This window comes from Schistocerca americana, chromosome 1, assembly GCF_021461395.2.
Source record: "Schistocerca americana isolate TAMUIC-IGC-003095 chromosome 1, iqSchAmer2.1, whole genome shotgun sequence".
NCBI lineage: Eukaryota > Metazoa > Arthropoda > Insecta > Orthoptera > Acrididae > Schistocerca > Schistocerca americana.
In genome coordinates this window covers 595,761,543-595,781,753 of record NC_060119.1, presented here as the reverse complement: position 1 = coordinate 595,781,753, position 20,211 = coordinate 595,761,543, and the positions used below count along the sequence as shown (strand labels likewise).

At 39.8% G+C, this 20,211-nt stretch overlaps 1 protein-coding gene across 3 annotated transcripts in view; it reads left to right on the top strand.

Moving 5' to 3' along the window:
* LOC124606908 (DNA repair protein RAD51 homolog 4-like) overlaps positions 1 to 20,211 on the top strand; it is a 204,654-nt gene that overhangs the window by 162,229 nt on the left and 22,214 nt on the right. For 2 of the 3 annotated variants that reach the window (XM_047139022.1, XM_047139014.1), the window contains exon 5: positions 14,602 to 15,335. The exons of the other annotated variant lie outside the window; for it this stretch is intronic. In XM_047139022.1, coding sequence (XP_046994978.1) covers positions 14,602 to 14,933 — 332 coding nt within the window. In that variant the 3' untranslated portion in view covers positions 14,934 to 15,335. Of the gene's footprint in view, positions 1 to 14,601; positions 15,336 to 20,211 lie in introns of those variants that run through there. 3 annotated transcript variants of the gene reach the window in all.

The following is a 20,211-nucleotide window of genomic DNA, read 5'->3' as shown; positions in this document are numbered from 1 at the left end:
TAATCCATACAGCTGAGGTGGTAGGGCTTCTGTGTTGTGCAGGCTTCTCTGTATGTCTGCCGGCAGAGAAGACGCCTTGATTAATTGATTCGTATTCCGTGTGATCATTAGATGAACGTTGGCCGAAGAACACAAGACAGGAGCCAATAGGCAGTTTGTCAACAAGTGGCCACAAAAGCCTTCACAATCTCAAAGTTTTAATTTCTTCTCCATAGATTTTAATTCCTACTCTCATTTTTTCTTTTGTTTCCTTTACTGCTTGCTCAACAGACAAATTGCCGGCCAGAGTGGCCAAGCGGTTCTAGGCGCTACAGTCTGGAACCGCGCGACCGCTACGGTCGCAGGTACGAATCCTGCCTCAGGCATGGATGCGTGTGATGTCCTTAGGTTAGTTAGGTTTAAGTAGTTCTAAGTTCTAGGGGACTGATGACCTCAGAAGTTCAGTCCCATAGTGCTCAGAGCCAACATACAAATTGAATAACATCGGGGATAGGCTACAACCCTGTCTCACTCCCTTCCCAACCACTGCTTCCCTTTCATACCCCTCATCTCTTATAACTGCCATCTGGTTTCTGTACAAATTATAAATAGTCTTTCGCTCCCTGTATTTTACCCCTGCCACCTTCAGAATTTGAAAGAGAGTATTCCAATCAACATTATCAAAAGCTTTCTCTAAGTCTACAAATGCTAGAAACGTAGGTTTGCCTTTCCTTAATCTTTCTTCTAAGATAAGTCCTAGGGTCAGTATTGCCTCACGTGTTCCAACATTTCTACAGAATCCAAACTGATCTTCCCCGAGGTCGGCTTCTATCAGTTTTTCCTTTCGCCTGTAAAGAATTCGCATTAGTATTTTGCAGCTGTGACGTATTAAACTGATAGTTCGGTAATCTTCACACTTGTCGACACCTGCTTTCTTTGGATTGGAATTATTATATTCTTCTTGAAGTCTGAGGGTATTTCGCCTTTCTCATACATCTTGCTCACCCGATGGTAGAGTTTTGTCAGGTCTGGCTCTACCAAGGCTGTCAGAAGTTCTAATGGAATGTTGTCTACTCCCGGAGCTTTGTTGCGACTCGGGTCTTTCAGTGCTCTGTCAAATTCTCCACGCAGTATCATATCTCCCATTTCATCTTCATCTACATCCTCTTCCATTTCCATAATATTGTCCTCAAGAACATCGCCCTTGTATATACCCTCTATATACTCCTTCCACCTTTCTGCTTTCCCTTCTTTGCTTAGAACTGGGTTTCCATCTGAGCTCTTGATATTCATGCAAGTGGTTCTCTTTTCTCCAAAGATCTCTTTAATTTTCCTGTAGGCACTATCTGTCTTACCCCTCATGAGATAAGCCTCAACATCCTTATATTTGTCCTCTAGCCATCCCTGCTTAGCCATTTTGCACTTCTTGTCGATCTCATTTTTGAGACGTTGCTGGATAGAATACCCATTTTTCTCGAGTATTGCCTTTGGGTGGGCCAGCTCTTCATGAAACTATCTGAATCTGAGACTGTGTGAGCTCTGTGCACAAGTGTTTTAAGCACACTTAACAGTTTGCAACAAATGGTGACCACTTAATGCTTGTAAATACGAGTAAGCATGAGTGGGCTCATTATAAACTGAATACCACTGAGAGCCATCATTTATCTATCTAACCAAAATGTCCAAGGCAGAGCGTCCTTTCTCTATTTCGTTTGTGAATTGAATGTTCTTTTGACTGGTGCTGAAGTGGTGTAAAAACTCTGTCACTTTATCTTCTTCATGAGGCCACTCTGTGAAAGTATCGTCCACACACCTACAAAATACAGGCGGTTTAAAGGTCACTGATTACAGTGCTCTCTTCTCAAAATCTTCCATAAAAAGCACTGTGCAATCTATTCAGAAAAATTCTTCATGAAGATAAAAGAAGTTGAAGAGACAGTATTCCAGAACAAAGCAATAATGTCCACCTGAAATTTAATACCACCTAGTGCCAAAGACTCTGCAGAGGGACCTTTATAAAAAGTGATACTGCATCAAAGCTAAGTAAACAGTCTGAACTTCTTAAATAAAGAGACCCTAATTGATTGAAAAATCAGTCAAGTCTAATATATGATGTGATTACTTGCTTAGTAATAGTCTCAGAAGAAAGAAATATGCATGATTAAATTGTATGTAGGAACACCAATGTTGCTTACTGTTGGTCGTAAATGTAGATTATCTTTACGTATTTTAGGAAGACCATACAGACTGGGCGTTACGCAGTCATGTGATCTAAACCTCTTGATGGCTCTTGAGGTAATAAGGAAGAAATCAAGAATGTAGAAGTTCTCTATTGCACATGTCCTGTATGGTCATAATCAATCTTCTTATACACAGAATCACTTAATAGACCATGCACCTTATCCACATACAGACTACAAGGTTGCAGTACTGTTGAATTACCTTTGTTAGACTTAAGTACCATTATGGCTGGATACTCATGAAGACTGTGCAGTGTGGCCCTTTCTGCAGAGGATCAGTTGCTGCCTGGAGGAGGAGTTTTCGAAAGCACATGACAGGTTTCTCTTCTTATTTTTTCTGCAGCATCCAAAGGCAAGTGTTGTAAGTTTCTTCAGCATGCTCACCAAATTTATAAAGGTTGTGCTTTTCATGTAGGTGAAAAATTCAGTTGATACGTACCTTTGGGCACGGCAGAAGAATAAGAAGGGAAACATGCCACGCACTTTTAAGAACCAAAAACCAGGATGTAGAAACAGAGGAGATCATGCCAACAAAGTTCCTAGTTTTCTTCCTTTTGTTGGCAATATTTCTTTCAAGACAACTGGAATCCACAAGTTTTAGATTAAACTGGTTTTCCACCCACTATCTTCTACTGCAGACCTTTTGGAAATTGTGCAGGATTACTTATTATTGTGGAAGGCTGGAATTTACAAAATACCATGTCAGTGTGTTATGGATTACATAGACCAGATAATGTGCACCATGGAGGCATGCTGCACCAAATATCAATGCTGCAGTTGCTTTTTGCAGCACATCAAGTTTGCTATTCCTGAATCTTGTAGCTCCACTGGACAACTGATGGAGTGTGGTAAAACAATAATTTTGCCCATAGAAACATTTTTTAGGACTCTGTTATTAAAGAATGTATGGAAATATGATTGCCAGGAAATATAATGAGTCATGATAGTGGGTATCAATTGACTAATGCTTGAAACCCAATCATTTCCACAATTTGCTAAACTAAGATGTTAGAGGACAGTGAGCAGCATCTCTGAGGACAGCTGAGTTCCACGAGTGATGATCCTGCTACCGGATAGTGTGGTGAGTCTGTCGTCACAATCTTAACACAGCCAGAGTACACTAATAAATTGCAGGACAAGAGCTGCCTTCATCAATCTTAAATGGCTTATGTGAGGTTTCCAGTCAAAATGTATAAGGGTGTAATAAATGATAACCAGCTGCAGGCCCACAATTGCTTTAAATTTGTAAATAGTATTGTTTCACAGGATGCCTTGTCACTCCCATCACTTACAAAACTGAAATGTCTCCACTATATTGCAGTGCCGGTAATTTTACAATGTATTTTGCAGTGTCCTTCAGCCATGCACGCATGTCTTGGTCTGGCACAAATTTTTAGTGTCACGAGTACATTGTCCAGCTGGAGTCTGATCTTATTCACAACTGCAAATAAATTTCTTGCCATTTTTCCATTTAATTGTTGAATCACTAATGTCTCCTTTAGTGATGACTACATGATTGGGAAATGTATGTGCAAGCAAGCTGAGATTTTTTTCTAAAGGTTTTTGTTATGACAGGGCACACATTTTAGGGTCAACAGAAATATGTGGTTATGAGTTTGTGCTCATCCTTGAAACCAAGTATTGTCCAGATGCACTCACATGCAGCTTCAATTTCAGTCTCAGTGGATTTTTGATGTACTGTGTACTGAAACAGATACATTACCTCCATTTCCCATTAGCCTGGCCTTTTTAGGTACACTAAGAGTTACCCCAAAAATCTTGCTGCTGTCATTTTGGATTTTAGCCAGCTTTTTGTACCTTGTGGGATGTGATCTTCCCTACATTTTACATCATCTTTCAACACTTGGAATTTGTTCCAAATGCTTCGGTTGTTGATCCATGGCATTTTAATAGTCTCATCTGTGAGGTACATGTCATTGGTGGTCTTTTTGAATATTTTGAAAGACTTATTTTGGTGAAGTTTCTCTCTTTTCATTGCAATAACAACCATCTGTTGCTGTCATTTCCTATATGATGGAGCATGTAATCTCACAGTGTGATGCAACTATGCCACTACTGATGAGTGAGACATTTATTCCCAGACACAGATCACCACTTGAGTATTATTAAAATAATTTAGATAAGGATTGCCAGCCTCTCCTAGACTCATTAGACAAGGATAAAAATGTTACCATTTCTGTACTACCTTTGGTATCAACTCTTGTTTTTTTGCATTCCATGAAGATCCAAAATCTGACCACTGAACTGGAAACATACACCATTACTATTCACCCCAGCTAGCATCATTCTGTGTCACTGTAAATCTCAGCCAATGCCAACAGCACAGACAGTCAAACACAACAATTTGGATGAAAATAGTATTTTTTGTTCTCGCCTTAACAAGCCTCACAAAGTCTGTTTATATGACCAATACCTCCCCTTTTTGCTTGATTTGATTCATAACACCAGCTTCTGCTAAGTCTCCATATAGTCTTCTTTGAAAATTACAAATGCCAGTCAGCTATCACAACTAAAAACTGCCACATATCTCGTGTTACCCCACAAAACTGGTCTTCAGGAGCCTGAAAGTGCTAGTGCAATTCCACACCTGTGCATGGGAACATAAGTCAAATATCATGCAGTTTTTCCACACTTGAAACATAGTTTGGCTGATCTTTATGAGTTCAAGACTGCTGTCTTGAGAAACTGTTACAGTACCAAAATTAATCACCACATACAGTACCACCTCTGTGCTAAGAGTCCTCAATTTTATAGCTACCCTTGAAATTTTTTGACTTCAGGTTGTTTTCACCAGTCCACAACTACAATTTTACTTCACATCTTGCCACAACCATGGACCTTTACCCTAGTTCAGCTCACTCTACCCCTAGTAGAACTACTCATTGATGTACTGTGCCCTGCCTAAAGCTCTAGAAACTGTAATTTTCTCTGTCACCACCAACATAGTTTCCATCAAATCATAGGAAATTCTCCTATCAGCAGAACAACTGACAAATGTTGGCAAGGCACTCCGTGACTTTATACAAACTAATGTATTCCAGTCAGCTTGTGAACTGCAGCTTCTGGCTCACAAGATTCACTTGTCCTTGTTAAGAGAAACCACATCTTAACTGAGGTGGCTACCCGCTGTGCTTAATGACTATAAGATTCTCAGTCAAATTAAATTTGAATAATGTGACTCAAAATGCTGAAAATGATACTGTAATGACTACTCAATTCACTGTTGTGATAATTACTACTATTCTGCATATAACTGTGTTTAATAAAGTAACATTGCCTCATTTAAATCTGAAATGAGGATCTTTACTTGGGTTGCAGAAGCTACAATTAATTTAATAATCAGTTCATTGCAGTCCTACTTTATCTGTTCTGAATTTTACTGATCATTAGTTATTCTGATGAATATGCACTGCACTTTATTCACGTGTATTTTACATTTCACAAAATGTTAACCGAGGATAGGATTTCATTAAGATCTTACTGGAAAACATAGCAAGACAAATTTTTAAAAGCTGCTTTTATTGTGTCAAAATCCAGTGGATTAAAATTCTTTTTTTATTTTACTAAGATGAATGTTTGACTATAATTTCTCTACTGCATATGAAACATTGTAGTTTACTTTTTACAATTAGCTTATTCTCCATGAATTTTTTTAAACAGTATCATACATTTTTCCGGATTTCTCCCTGGCTGCAACTCACTTGTCAAAAACTAGCCTGACTACACACAATACTCCACTCAGCAAACCATTAAAACAAATGGTGGAAGGGTGGTTGTTGGCTACTTCTTGATGTTGTATAATACTTGTCAATACCTAAACTATCCATACCATCGGTAGGCTCAGTGTAAAAGTTTGATGTGAGAATTTTCATATTTGAATTTTTTTGAGACAGTTGTACAAGGTGATTTTTTTCCACCATGTAAAAATTCTAGGGATTGACTGATGAGAGGATTTTTTTTTTTTTTTTGGTCATCAGTCTACTGACTGGTTTGATGCGGCCCGCCACGAATTCCTTTCCTGTGCTAACCTCTTCATCTCAGAGTAGCACTTGCAACCTACGTCCTCAATTATTTGCTTGACGTATTCCAATCTCTGTCTTCCTCTACAGTTTTTGCCCTCTACAGCTCCCTCTAGTACCATGTAAGTCATTCCCTCATGTCTTAGCAGATGTCCTATCATCCTGTCCCTTCTCCTTATCAGTGTTTTCCACATATTCCTTTCCTCTCCGATTCTGCATAGAACCTCCTCATTCCTTACCTTATCAGTCCACCTAATTTTCAACATTCGTCTGTAGCACCACATCTCAAATGCTTCAATTCTCTTCTGTTCTGGTTTTCCCACAGTCCATGTTTCACTACCATACAGTGCTGTACTCCAGACGTACATCCTCAGAAATTTCTTCCTCAAATTAAAGCCGGTATTTGATATTAGTAGACTTCTCTTGGCCAGAAATGCCTTTTTTGCCATAGCGAGTCTGCTTTTGATGTCCTCCTTGCTCCGTCTGTCATTGGTTATTTTACTGCCTAGGTAGCAGAATTCCTTAACTTCATTGACTTCGTGACCATCAATCCTGATGTTAAGTTTCTCGCTGTTCTCATTTCTACTACTTCTCATTACCTTCGTCTTTCTCCGATTTACTCTCAAACCATACTGTGTACTCATTAGACTGTTCATTCCATTCAGCAGATCATTTAATTCTTCTTCACTTTCACTCAGAATAGCAATGTCATCAGCGAATCGTATCATTGATATCCTTTCACCTTGTATCTTAATTCCACTCCTGAACCTTTCTTTTATTTCCATCATTGCTTCCTCGATGTACAGATTGAAGAGTAGGGGCGAAAGGCTACAGCCTTGTCTTACACCCTTCTTAATATGAGCACTTCGTTCTTGATCGTCCACTCTTATTATTCCCTCTTGGTTGTTGTACATATTGTATATGACCCGTCTCTCCTTATAGCTTACCGCTACTTTTTTCAGAATCTCGAACAGCTTGCACCATTTTATACTGTCGAATGCATTTTCCAGGTCGACAAATCCTATGAAAGTGCCTTGATTTTTCTTTAGCCTTGCTTCCATTATTAGCCGTAACGTCAGAATTGCCTCTCTCGTCCCTTTACTTTTCCTAAAGCCAAACTGATCGTCACCTAGCACATTCTCAATTTTCTTTTCCATTCTTCTGTATATTATTCTTGTAAGCAGCTTCGATGCATGAGCTGTTAAGCTGATTGCGCGATAATTCTCGCACTTGTCAGCTCTTGCCGTCTTCGGAATTGTGTGAAAGATGCTTTTCCGAAAGTGGGATGGTATGTCGCCAGACTCATATATTCTACACACCAACGCGAATAGTCATTTTGTTGCCACTTCCCCCAATGATTTTAGAAATTCTGATGGGATGTTATCTATCCCTTCTGCCTTATTTGACCGTAAGTCCTCCAAAGCTCTTTTAAATTCCGGTTCTAATACTGGATCCCCTATCTCTTCTAAATCGACTCCTGTTTCTTCTTCTATCACATCAGACAAATCTTCACCCTCATAGAGGCTTTCAATGTATTCTTTCCACCTATCTGCTCTCTCCTCTGCATTTAACAGTGGAATTCCCGTTGCACTCTTAATGTTACCACCGTTGCTTTTAATGTCACCAAAGGTTGTTTTGACTTTCCTGTATGCTGAGTCTGTCCTTCCGACAATCATATCTTTTTCGATGTCTTCACATTTTTCCTGCAGCCATTTCGTCTTAGCTTCCCTGCACTTCCTATTTATTTCATTCCTCAGCGACTTGTATTTCTGTATTCCTGATTTTCCCGGAACATGTTTGCACTTCCTCCTTTCATCAACCAACTGAAGTATTTCTTCTGTTACCCATGGTTTCTTCGCAGCTACCGTCTGTGTACCTATGTTTTCCTTCCCAACTTCTGTGATAGCCCTTTTTAGAGATGTCCATTCCTCTTCAACTGTACTGCCTACTGCGTTATTCCTTATTGCTGTATCTATAGCACTAGAGAACTTCAAACGTATCTCGTCATTCCTTAGTACTTCCGTATCCCACTTCTTTGTGTATTGATTCTTCCTGACTAACTTCTTGAACTTTAGCCTACTCTTCATCACTACTATATTGTGATCTGAGTCTATATCTGCTCCTGGGTACGCCTTACAATCCAGTATCTGATTTCGGAATCTCTGTCTGACCATGATGTAATCTAATTGAAATCTTCCCGTATCTCCCGGCCTTTTCCAAGTATACCTCCTGTGATTCTTGAACAGGGTATTCGCTATTACTAGCTGAAACTTGTTACAGAACTCTATTAGTCTTTCTCCTCTTTCATTCCTTGTCCCAAGCCTATATTCTCCTGTAACCTTTTCTTCTACTCCTTCCCCTACAACTGCATTCCAGTCGCCCATGACTATTAGATTTTCGTCCCCCTTTACATACTGCACTACCCTTTCAATATCCTCATACACTTTCTCTATCTGTTCATCTTCAGCTTGCGACGTAGGCATGTATACCTGAACTATCGTTGTCGGTGTTGGTCTGCTGTCGATTCTGATTAGAACAACCCGGTCACTCAACTGTTCACAGTAACACACCCTCTGCCCTACCTTCCTATTCATAATGAATCCTACACCTGTTATACCATTTTCTGCTGCTGTTGATATTACCCGATACTCATCTGACCAGAAATCCTTGTCTTCCTTCCACTTCACTTCACTGACCCCTACTATATCTAGATTGAGCCTTTGCATTTCCCTTTTCAAATTTTCTAGTTTCCCTACCACGTTTAAGCTTCTGACATTCCACGCCCCGACTCGTAGAACGTTATCCTTTCGTTGATTATTCAATCTTTTTCTCATGGTAACCTCCCCCTTGGCAGTCCCCTCCCGAAGATCCGAATGGGGGACTATTCCGGAATCTTTTGCCAATGGAGAGATCATCATGACACTTCTTCAATTACAGGCCACATGTCCTGTGGATACACGTTACGTGTCTTTAATGCAGTGGTTTCCATTGCCTTCTGCATCCTCATGTCGTTGATCAATGCTGATTCTTCCGCCTTTAGGGGCAATTTCCCACCCCTAGGACAAGAGAGTGCCCTGAACCTCTATCCGCTCCTCCGCCCTCTTTGACAAGGCCGTTGGCAGAATGAGGCTGACTTCTTATGCCGGAAGTCTTCGGCCGCCAATGCTGATTATTTATCAAAATTTAGGCAGTGGCAGGGATCGAACCCGGGACCGAAGACGTTTTGATTATGTATCAAGGACGCTACCCCTAGACCACGGGTCTAATGAATTTAAATGAACAAAAAAGGTCTAATGAACTTATATCCAGAAATGCATGGTTTCCATGCTAGAGACCATTTATTCAATCATACATTGTTACAGAGACTGCGGTCTAATATGCACTGTACCATGCAGCCACAGTTACGGTATGCATGGTTTCCTTCTACAGGGTGGTACCGTTCATCATATCTCATGCCTTAGCACCCTCTCCTGCCATAGTAATTAGTAATGTTGCATCTGATTCACTTCTCTTGCTGACTCACATTGTCCTGCCCACTATCCTTCCCACCCCTCCTACCGTGGCATTCCGCTGTCCACCGAACCTACACAATATACTCGTCCATCCTTACACAACCCTTGCTCCCAATCCCTTACCTCATGGCTCATACCCCTGTAATAGACCTAGATGCAAGACCTGTCCCATACATCGTCCTACCACCACCACCACCTACTCCAGTCCGGTCACCAACATCACCTATCCCATCCAAGGCAGGGATACTTGTGAAACCAGTCATGTGATTTACTAGCTAAGCTGCAACCTCTGTGCTGCATTCTATGTAGGCATGACAACCAACAAGCTGTCTGTCCGCATGAACGGCCACCGACAAACTGTGGCCTAAAAACAAGTGGACCATCCTGTTGCTGAACATGCTGCCAAACATGATATCCCTCATCTCAATGACTGCATGACAGCCTGTGCCATATGCATCCTTCCCACGAACACCAGCTTTTCTGAACTGCGTGGGCGGGAACTTTCCCTGCCATACATCCTATGTTCGCGTAACCCTCCTGGCAACAACCTTCGTTAGTCTCTGTCCTCACCCATCCAACTCACTCCCTTTTCCCATTCCAGCACTACACAGCCATCATTTTACCACCACACCCAGTCTTTTAATTTCTTTTTATTTCATTTTATTTCTCTCCTTTGCGCTACTTGCCCCCTCCTCCCTCTGCACCTCCTCTCCTGCCCTCTGTCTAAACTGCAACACATCACTGTCCATCACTCCCACCATACTATACCTCCCCCTCCCCACCTCAGCCTCCTCCTTACCCCCACCCAGTCGCCACTCTCATCATGCACTGGTGTTGCTGTTTGCAGTGTGGTTTCAGCTCTTTGAGACTGCAGACGTGTATGCAAGTTGCGTTTACGCGAGTGTGTGTGTGTGTGTGTGTGTGTGTGTGTGTGTGTGTGTGTGTGTACTGCTGACAAAGGCCTTAATGGCCAAAAGCTTTAATTGTGTGAATCTTTTTGTTGTGCCTATCGCTACTCAGCATCTCCGCTATATGGTGAGTAGCAAATTTCCTTCTCTGGTATTGTTACATTCCATCCTGGATTTTCCATTGTTTGACACACCATATATTGTATGTAATACAGTGTTGCATACAACTGTTCTGTATTCGAATCGAGAGCTTGCCGACTTGGTGTTTACTTAGGGAAAGGCAAATGGCAGTGGGCAGCGGATAGCAAGGTTGTATCAGGAAACCCATCCCCTCCAACAACAACCACAGGATTTAATGTTTACAACATTATATCGCCATTTGTCTGAGACAGGGTCATTTCAGGAAGCAGGAAATCAGGAAGGACGTACCTGAAATGTTCTGACACCACAGTTGGAGGAAAATGTGATTAAAACTGTGGAAGGCAACCACTGTGTCAGTACCAGGTAGTTGTTCTGCCTTTACAGGGTGAGGGAGATGACTGTGTGGAACATTCTCCATGACAGTTTTTACTACCCTTATCACTTACAGCATGTGCAGGGCTTACTAGCAACAGACTTTCCATGCCAGTAGCAGTTTCGTCACTGATTTCTTCATCAAGCGACCACAATTCTGGGATTTGTGTTATCCATCCTATTCACAGATGAGACCACCTTTACACTGAATGGTATCTTCAACTTTCAGAACAGTCATCTGTGGGATAGTATGCGGAACCCCCATGGTATTGTGACAGCGAATTATCAGCATCTGTGCAGCTGGAATGTGTGGGCCATGATAATTGTTGCCCGTATTTTGGGACCAGTCTTCCTTCCAAGTTGTCTAACAGGCTGGAACTGTGAGTGTTTCTTGTGGATGTCTTCGCCCCACCTGCTGGAAGAAGTGCCATTGACAGTTCGAAGGTTTATGTGGCTGCTACATGATGGTGCTCCAGCCCACTTTGTTGCTAACATCCGGACACATCTCAGTCATGTCTTCCTTGGTCAATGGATTGATCAGTCCCTAGTGTTCGTACATGTTGGGAAAAATCACCCTGTGTACCTTAATTATATAAATGTGCATATAAATGTACAGTAATACAATCACAAAACACATAGCCTATTTTGCTCATAAGAAAGCACTAGTTGTGTACAATGTTACACACATTCATATAATCTTATCAGGTAGTGAACTGAAGCACGTCATAATCATAATAAAACTCAATTATGTATTTGGTAGGGGTGTTGTAGGTCAGAATAATTGAGGGCTGGCTTGAACAGGCTTCAGCTAGGAGAGCAAGTGAAAGACTTTGAGAGCTGTCTATGGCTTTATTTCTGCTTCTGGAGAAATGTTTGTCAACTCTGTGATTGTCATGACTTTCAAAAGTGGTCTGAGTTGTCCTACTAAACACACATGATAATTTCTAACTACATCACTCAAATATTCTTAACTTTTTCTCAGTTAAGGTGTGATACTGAGCAACTCATCTTTATTATCAACATAAGTCATTATTATGACAATGCGAGAGCAGTCAGCAAAACAGCAATTTGTTATCATTAAGACAACATGCTGCATGAGCTAGGAGTAGTGCTTTAGGAGAAAATGGTGACCATTTCAGAAACAAAATTGTCATATTGTATAGGACAGGAGAGGCACTCAGAATGTAAACATATTTTCACTGCGATTGGTGGAACTGAAGGCTACAGTTAGCTGCATAATAGTATAAACCTTGAAACTCTTAGATCACAAACATAAGATCAAATATTCACAGAATAAAATTGATTCTAAGATGCCGTTCTTGAAGTTAATATTAGTTTTTACTTTTTTGAACTAGTATTTCTTGGACTTTCCACATAATTTACTTTTAGCGTGCAGACAAAATACTGTTTTATAACATTACGGAATGAGTCACCTTGAAAGTTGAGTTTGTGTTTACACTTCCTCTAGATATTGCCACAGTGTTTATACCCATGTAGATAACCAAATCTGAATTCTGATGCCATCTTGGCAAAGATGTGAGTACATGTGAAAATAGTCCATGCTGTTGCAGGTGAACAAGGGGCTGTAGTAATGAGGGAGCACAAAAGCTGGTTCCAGAACATAGCCCATACTGTTGCCAAAAAGTATCATACAGACAGATCACTAAATTTTAACTTCAACTAGATAGTAAATCTTCATCAGTGGGATGAGCAACATGCAGATATAAAATATTTGACATCATCCCTTTTATTGCTCATATAGATCCAATAATTAAATTCTTTCATCAACCAAATTTGAACTTATTAATCTGAAGTTGTACGTCACTGCGTCACACTGATGTGGTGATATGCAGATGTTGAAAGCTTGCAGTTTTTGTGGTCTTCATTTCCAAGAGTTGTTTGACACTGCTCTCCACACTAGTTTCTCTTGTACAAGTCTTTTCATATCTGTGTAACTATTGAACCATACAGCCAGTTGAAACTGCTTACTATAGTCTAGCCTTGGTCTCCCTCTTTCCTCTTTACCTAACTGCCCTCCGCACTTCCCCTAACTGTCAACTGATCCCTTCTTTTAGTCAAGTTCCACCATAAATCAATTTTCTCCCTGATCTGATCCAAAACTTTTCAATAGTTACTCACTCTACCAATGTAATCTTCTATAGTATATCTCAAAACCTGTTCTATTCATGTCTGTACTGTTAATCATCTATGTTTCACTTCAACAATATTAGGAAAAAGGTAGATTGCTGCTCATCGTAAAGGTGACATGTTGAGCTGCAGATGGGCACAAAAATTGACTGTTACACATTTAGCTCTGATGGGGCAGGATGACCCTATGACAGGAATGGAACAGGAAGTGTTAGGTGGATGGATTGGACAGGTTTTGCACCTGAGTCTTCCACATGGATATGATCGCTGTGGCAAGGGCTGAGAGTGGCTAAGGGATACTGAGACTTGTTGAGGTTAGGTGGGTGACTGAACTCCACTTTAGGAGGGGTGGCAAGAATCTTAGACAGGATGTCCCTAATTCCAGGGCATGATGATCAAAGCCGTGACGAAGGCTGTGGTTCATTTATTCCAGTCAGAAGTGATACTGGGTGACAAATGGGGCATTCTGTATACAGGAAGATGTTTTAATCAATGCTTCATGTGATTGTACTTTTTATTGTGCATATACAAAAGGATGGTCTAAGATGCCATCACAAAGTGACATATCACTTGGTGTGTCCACTGTTCTACACAAGTGACATATCCTTTGGGCTTCTTCCACTCTCCACAACCGACATGTCATTTGCGCTGCTCCCCCCCCCCCCCCTCCCCCCCACTCACAATACGCACACTGCCTTACACATAAGCTGCTGTGCAAGACCTTTATAAATGAATCTAAATCTAGTGAGCAAGGAAATTGGTTGATTTTTGCTACTAATTATGATACACCCTGTGAACAAATATTGCACTTGGGCATTTCTGGCTCCCCTCCCAGATTGGTGCCCCAAGCAGTCGTCTGGGCTTTAAACTGGCCCTTCGCGTCACTCATCAGAAATATTTTAATCAATGACAAAACTAATTCTCTTGTATAACTCTTGACTGATCCGTAACAAACTTTTGCCATATTTTAATTTTTTTCGAGCTAAAATGAGAAAAGGGAACATGCAGACTATTGTGTTCAGCTAAATAAGTTTTCATTTGAAACAGAAAAGCTGCAAGGTATAAGGAGGAGGATGATTTGCTAGAGGAAGAAAGTCCCTTTTTTAACTTATCGTTTGCAGAGCTAAGCTATGAAGAATCATGTGTAATTAGACATTTAAGTAGCACAAAAGAGCTGAGCATTTTCTTACCTCACCATGGGTCACTTCAGTCTATAGAAAGCATGCATGTAATTTGTCATTTTTTTCTTAACTCTTTTCAGGTTTACCACAAATGAACCATCTAAGTAATCTCATAAGACATCTGGCTCAGGAGCACCATATTGCATTCCTTGTAGTAAATCTTGCTGTACAATATTTTGAAGCAGATGGACTGCTTTCAGAAGGGAAAATTAAGAATGCTTGTGAGGAAACAAAGAATTATTCTAATGTGAAACCCGCTCTTGGAAAGTATTGGTTACATCTACCAAATACAAGACTTCTTGTGGAAAAGAGGCCGTGCAGCCAAGAAGCTCAAATAACAGTTACAAAAAGTGCCAGTATACCACTAGGAAGAAGTTGTAAAGTGAATCTAAATGGGAGAGATAGTCTATGAGTGCTGTTATATCTTTTGAGAAAAGTAATTGATTTTGTCATGCAGTTATTGACAAATGTGAAATATTTCACATTTTAAGCATGCAACACTTTTCTCCTGTGCTAAATATCTTTTATGCCATGCTAATTCATTTTTCATATATGGGTAAGTTTTAAGTGCAATCTCTGGTGATTTTATTATTGTACAAAATTCTCATTCCTCAAATAAGTGGTGTATTGATAAAATATTGGTACTATATTACTGAAGAACTGTTTGATTCCCAGTGTTCTGTATTAGTATTCTTAGCAGTATGTTCCATAATTTATAAGTTTGCATTAAGAAACTCAGGGAAATTGTAATAATGCTGAAATAGTACATTTGTAGCATTATATATTGTTATACAGTGGTTAGATATAAAGTTGAGGGAAGTGAATAGCTTACAATAAAATGTGAACAGTTTTGTATTTAATTTTTTGTCTAATGAAACTTCCATACTTTGAGAACACACCCTCATTAAAAATTGGTAGTTAATGCTGTCTTATACAGGAAAAGAAAGCCTACAAGCCAGCAGATGTTTGGTAAATTTAATTCTGATATTTTGATATTCAGGATCATAAATTATGACAAAACATGGCTACATCAGTGTTAACCAGTGCAGAAATGGTAATCACATCAACAATGGGAAATGCAAGGAATGTGTTGAAAGAATGATTTTCACTTTTGTTGTTACACACTCTAAGAAAATCAGACTTGTAACAGCAGATTGGCCCACTCAATGTACATTTCTGAGGTTTTCAAAATATTCCAAGAAAAACAGCCTGTGCAGCATTGACAGATTATTTGCTCAAAAGTCAATGTGAATGCGCATATTCTTGACCCATCCCAAGTCCAAACACTCCAGCTTCCATCTGATAACCAGGTATGAACTCTTATTATTTGTTTTCCCAAAAGCAAATCAAGCATCTATAGCCATCATTTCACTTTTTCTTACAAAGTATTCATGAACAAATTACGTAAGCAAACACATTGTAGAGCCTTCACCAGATAGTTTGAGGGAACACACTGGAGGATACAACTTGTAGGAAACTATTGTGAGAAGTTATAAAGGTAAATTTCCAGAGTGCTGAGCACATAATTATCATCTAAGCTGATTCGCTTTTAGAAGCAATAAGAAGTGAAATAGTAATGCTGAATATTTTTAAGAGGAATACTTCATGTGGTTGTCACTCAACACATACCCTCATTCTTGTTGATGGTAATTCTACTTCCACTGTAATGTCTAAAATGCTGTTTACACACTCAGGTATTTTCATCGGCTGACCTGAGCAGTGTTTGACTGACAAATTGTTGCATATCAGTGAATCACTGACTGAAAAATTTGTGTTGCAGTCTGTGTTCAGACAAATCTGTGCAAGTCTGAGCATGTAAATGCTATGCATATTTTTGCCCAGTGGCACCATTCTGTGTTTTGCCTTGAAGTAAAGCTAGCAGTAATCTTCGCAGGATTTACGTCATTACACACGTGAATTTATGATTGTATTTGTAGAACTGCATAAATCATTGCCAAGTGTATGGAAAATTAAGAGCAAAGACTATAGTCCCCACGGTAAAAAGGTTTATACTATGAGAAATTAGTTTCCAAATGTCAGTATTTCGAACATAATGCGGATCGTGAAATGGTTCTAAAGAAAATTAACAACCATCGGAGCACATACAGAAGGGAAGTGAAGAACGTTAAGCAGTCAATGCACTCAGGATCTGGAAGTGATGATGTACACATTTCAGTATTGAGGTATTATGATTTGCTATCCTTCCCACGAACTCAAGAATTGCTATGGCCATCTATGTCACATATGGACAAACCGTCACAACACATAGTGACTCTAGTGTTTGTAGGTGTAGCTCACTACCGTGGTTAGGTACAAATATAGCTCTACAACAAAAATCCAATTTTATAATTAATGTTGTGTTATGTCAAACCTGTACCAATATATGTTATCTTAAATACATCCCATTCCACAACCTGTTCATAACAAAATTTAAATCAGTCAGTGCTATATATATGAAATTGGAAACAAATGTAGATTCTGAAAAACATTTCCTATTGTGCCCTATTCGTAATCCTGCTGCATGACTTTGCTCGGTGCCAGGAGCTTCCAGATCTGTGAAATGTCAGCAGAACCACACATCTTCATAAGAAATTATGCAATAAACAAAATTAACTTTGTTTTCTGCTTTCAAGGCAATAGGAGCATGGAAAATTCTGAATCTGGCAGATAAAATTCTAAGGCATTTTCTACAGCTCTTTGAGCCCTCACTTATTTCAAATTTTGGAATATTGAGCTTATTACACTCCAGCCTTCGGTAAAACTTGTGTGTACAAAAGGACACCACAATTGGATATGTGGCTGTTCACTCCAAACTAAAGCAAAATAAATTCATAGGTGGTGTTAACTATACCAAATTAAACTAAACTGTGGTAACCTTCTTAGTTATTATCTGCTGGAGGAGTTATCCTTATATGCTATCCATCTGCAGCCTCTTATGTATTTTGGAATTTCCATTTTTCTTCAAACTCCTTTCCAATTTGTCTTCAGTCAAAAGTAACACAAAATTCACATTAGGATATTCCATAGATTTATAACTACGGGAATCTATATACTACACTGTTGGTAAATGCATCCCTGTTCTAACTATAGCCTACATCTGTTTAATTTTTATTTTATTTCAGTTTATTTTGCTTTAGCATTTTTAAATTTCACTTTATATTATTTTATTTGTCTGTCCTTGTACCAAGTGGTCAATGACAGTCCCTCATGTGGGGGCCATGGGTTTGATTTCTGGTACTGCCATGGATTTTTTCCCTGGTGGGAGGACTGGACCTATGGTCCACATTAACAGAGGCCGGGAGAGCCATGTGCTGACCCCATGTGCCTCCATACCACATTGTGTGCAGCTCATGGTTTAGTGGCTAACATTGCTACCTCTGGATCACAAGGTCCTAGGCTCGATTCCCGGCCAGGTCATGGCGATGTTGTCCTCATAATTTCATCATCAAGTGGTGAGACTGGACAGTGAAAAAATTGGGAATTTGTAAGGGCACTGATAACCACACAGTTGAGTGCACCACCAATCAAATATTGTCGTCATCATCATCCAGGGATGAATGCCCGACAATGATGAGCAGCCAGTCGATTATTGTGTGGGCTTCAGGGCCTGATTGTGAAGTTTCCTCCTTCATTATTTTATTTAAGAGTAGACCTACACTGTAATAATCTATTTCTATGACACAGGATGTGCCATATCCTCATCTTATAATGCAGATGCAAATGAGGATGAACTGAATAAACTGGAATTAGACTAAGGAGACTACAGTGCATTCGAAGAAGCATCAGCTTCCTTGTTCATTAGCATTCCATCGACATCATATTGTGTTTCTTTCAGGAGGTTTATCAAGAGACCAAATTAAAAAAAAGTCTCCTGTTAACTGATTTAAATAGAAAAGGAAGATTTTACTGATGCAGCTGGTGAGACATATGCTAAGGTGTACAGATTCACTGCAAAGAAGCTTATAGGTAACATTCTGTTCAAGGCCCAGCTCAACAATTTCACAAGATACCCTAGGCTAACAGTATTGGAAGACCAGATTAATTCTTGGCAATCTAGGTTCCACATGCAGTCATCTCAAGGGACTAATCAGTTTGAGTTGATAAGTTGTGAACAATTAGCAGCTACTGGATCTCAAAACAACTTAGTAACTCACTTTTTACAAAGTTTCAGTCCAAATGACAACAGCATATATTAATTAACAACATAGGGTCAATGTCATTTTCGTCAAAACTCCTTTGGATTATTATTGTAATTATTATTATTACCACATTGTATGTATAGGTATATGTATAAAACGTGTTGCTATAATCCTACTGCCTTGTACAGGGTGCGGCAGCATTCATAGCATAATTTGACTTGCGTAGTACAATGACATACTGCAGGAATGCGTGCCAGCTCGTGCCGCATTCATGTACTAATGAGCTGACATTTCGAGTGTGACAGTGATATGGAGTGGTGGAGTGCACAGCATCGTGCCTTTGCTGTTGAAAGTTTTTTCAAGAATAACAACTCTGTTATTGCTATCCAGCATATATTTCAGCAACATTTCAACTTGGGACGTCATGGGAAAGTTCCAGATGGATGGACCATTGTGAGGTGGGTACATGCATTTCGATCTAAAGGTTCTGTTTGCAATGGCAAACCGGGAAGAAGTGAAAGAAGTGTGCGGACACCAGAAACCTTAAAAAATGTTCGTGCTGCACTATTGCGTAGCCCAAAAAGATTTGCTTGTCGTCATGCGCAAACTGTGTATATGTCCGATAGCTCATTCAGGAGAATATTGCACGAAGATCTCCACTTTCATCCATTTAAGCTACAGATTGTTCAGGAAATTAGGCCTCATGATTGGTTTTCACACGAAACATTCTGTTTAACCATATGTGATCTCATTCGCTAAAATCCACAGATGTTGCACACCATCCTGATGTAAAATGAAGCTCATTTTGAGTTATGTGGTTCAGTGAATAAACAGAATATGCATTATTGTAGAGATATAAACCCACATGAACTGCACATCAAGCCCTTGCACAGTTCTCATATCACAGTGTAGTTTGGAGTTGCTTCCTTTGGGGTTATTGGCCCATACTTCTTTGAGGATGACAGCAGTGTGGCTGTAACTGTCACCGGTGAATGCTACCTAAAGATGCTGCAAGACTTCGTTCTTCGCCAATTAGGTATAGTTGATGTGGATGTGGAACAATTATGGTTTCAACAATACAGACAACAAGACCTTGCATACAGCTAGAATTTGCATGGATTTCTTGCGACAGACATTTCCCGGTAGAGTAATTTCCTGTTTTGGTGACATTTCCTGGCCGCCTCACTCACCTGACCTTTCATGTGCAGACTTTTTCCTTTGGGGCTACCTGAAGCAAGAAGTGTTCTGAACATGTTGTGCCACCATTCCTGAGTTGAAGGATCGCATCAGAACTGCTGTTGGCAATGCCCGAAGGAATACATTACCCCGAGTTATGGAAAGCTTGCAATGCCACCTAAATGAATGTGTTGTGCAGAGGGGGCATCATTTGACAGGAGTCATGTTCAGAAAGTAATCCACACAATGGACAATCACTTACACATTAGTAAATGGCATACCTTTAACTATTAATTGACATAAGAGGTAATAAATAAATTACAGATACTGCATGATGGTGTGTTTTTAATATCCTACTATGAATGCTGCCGCACC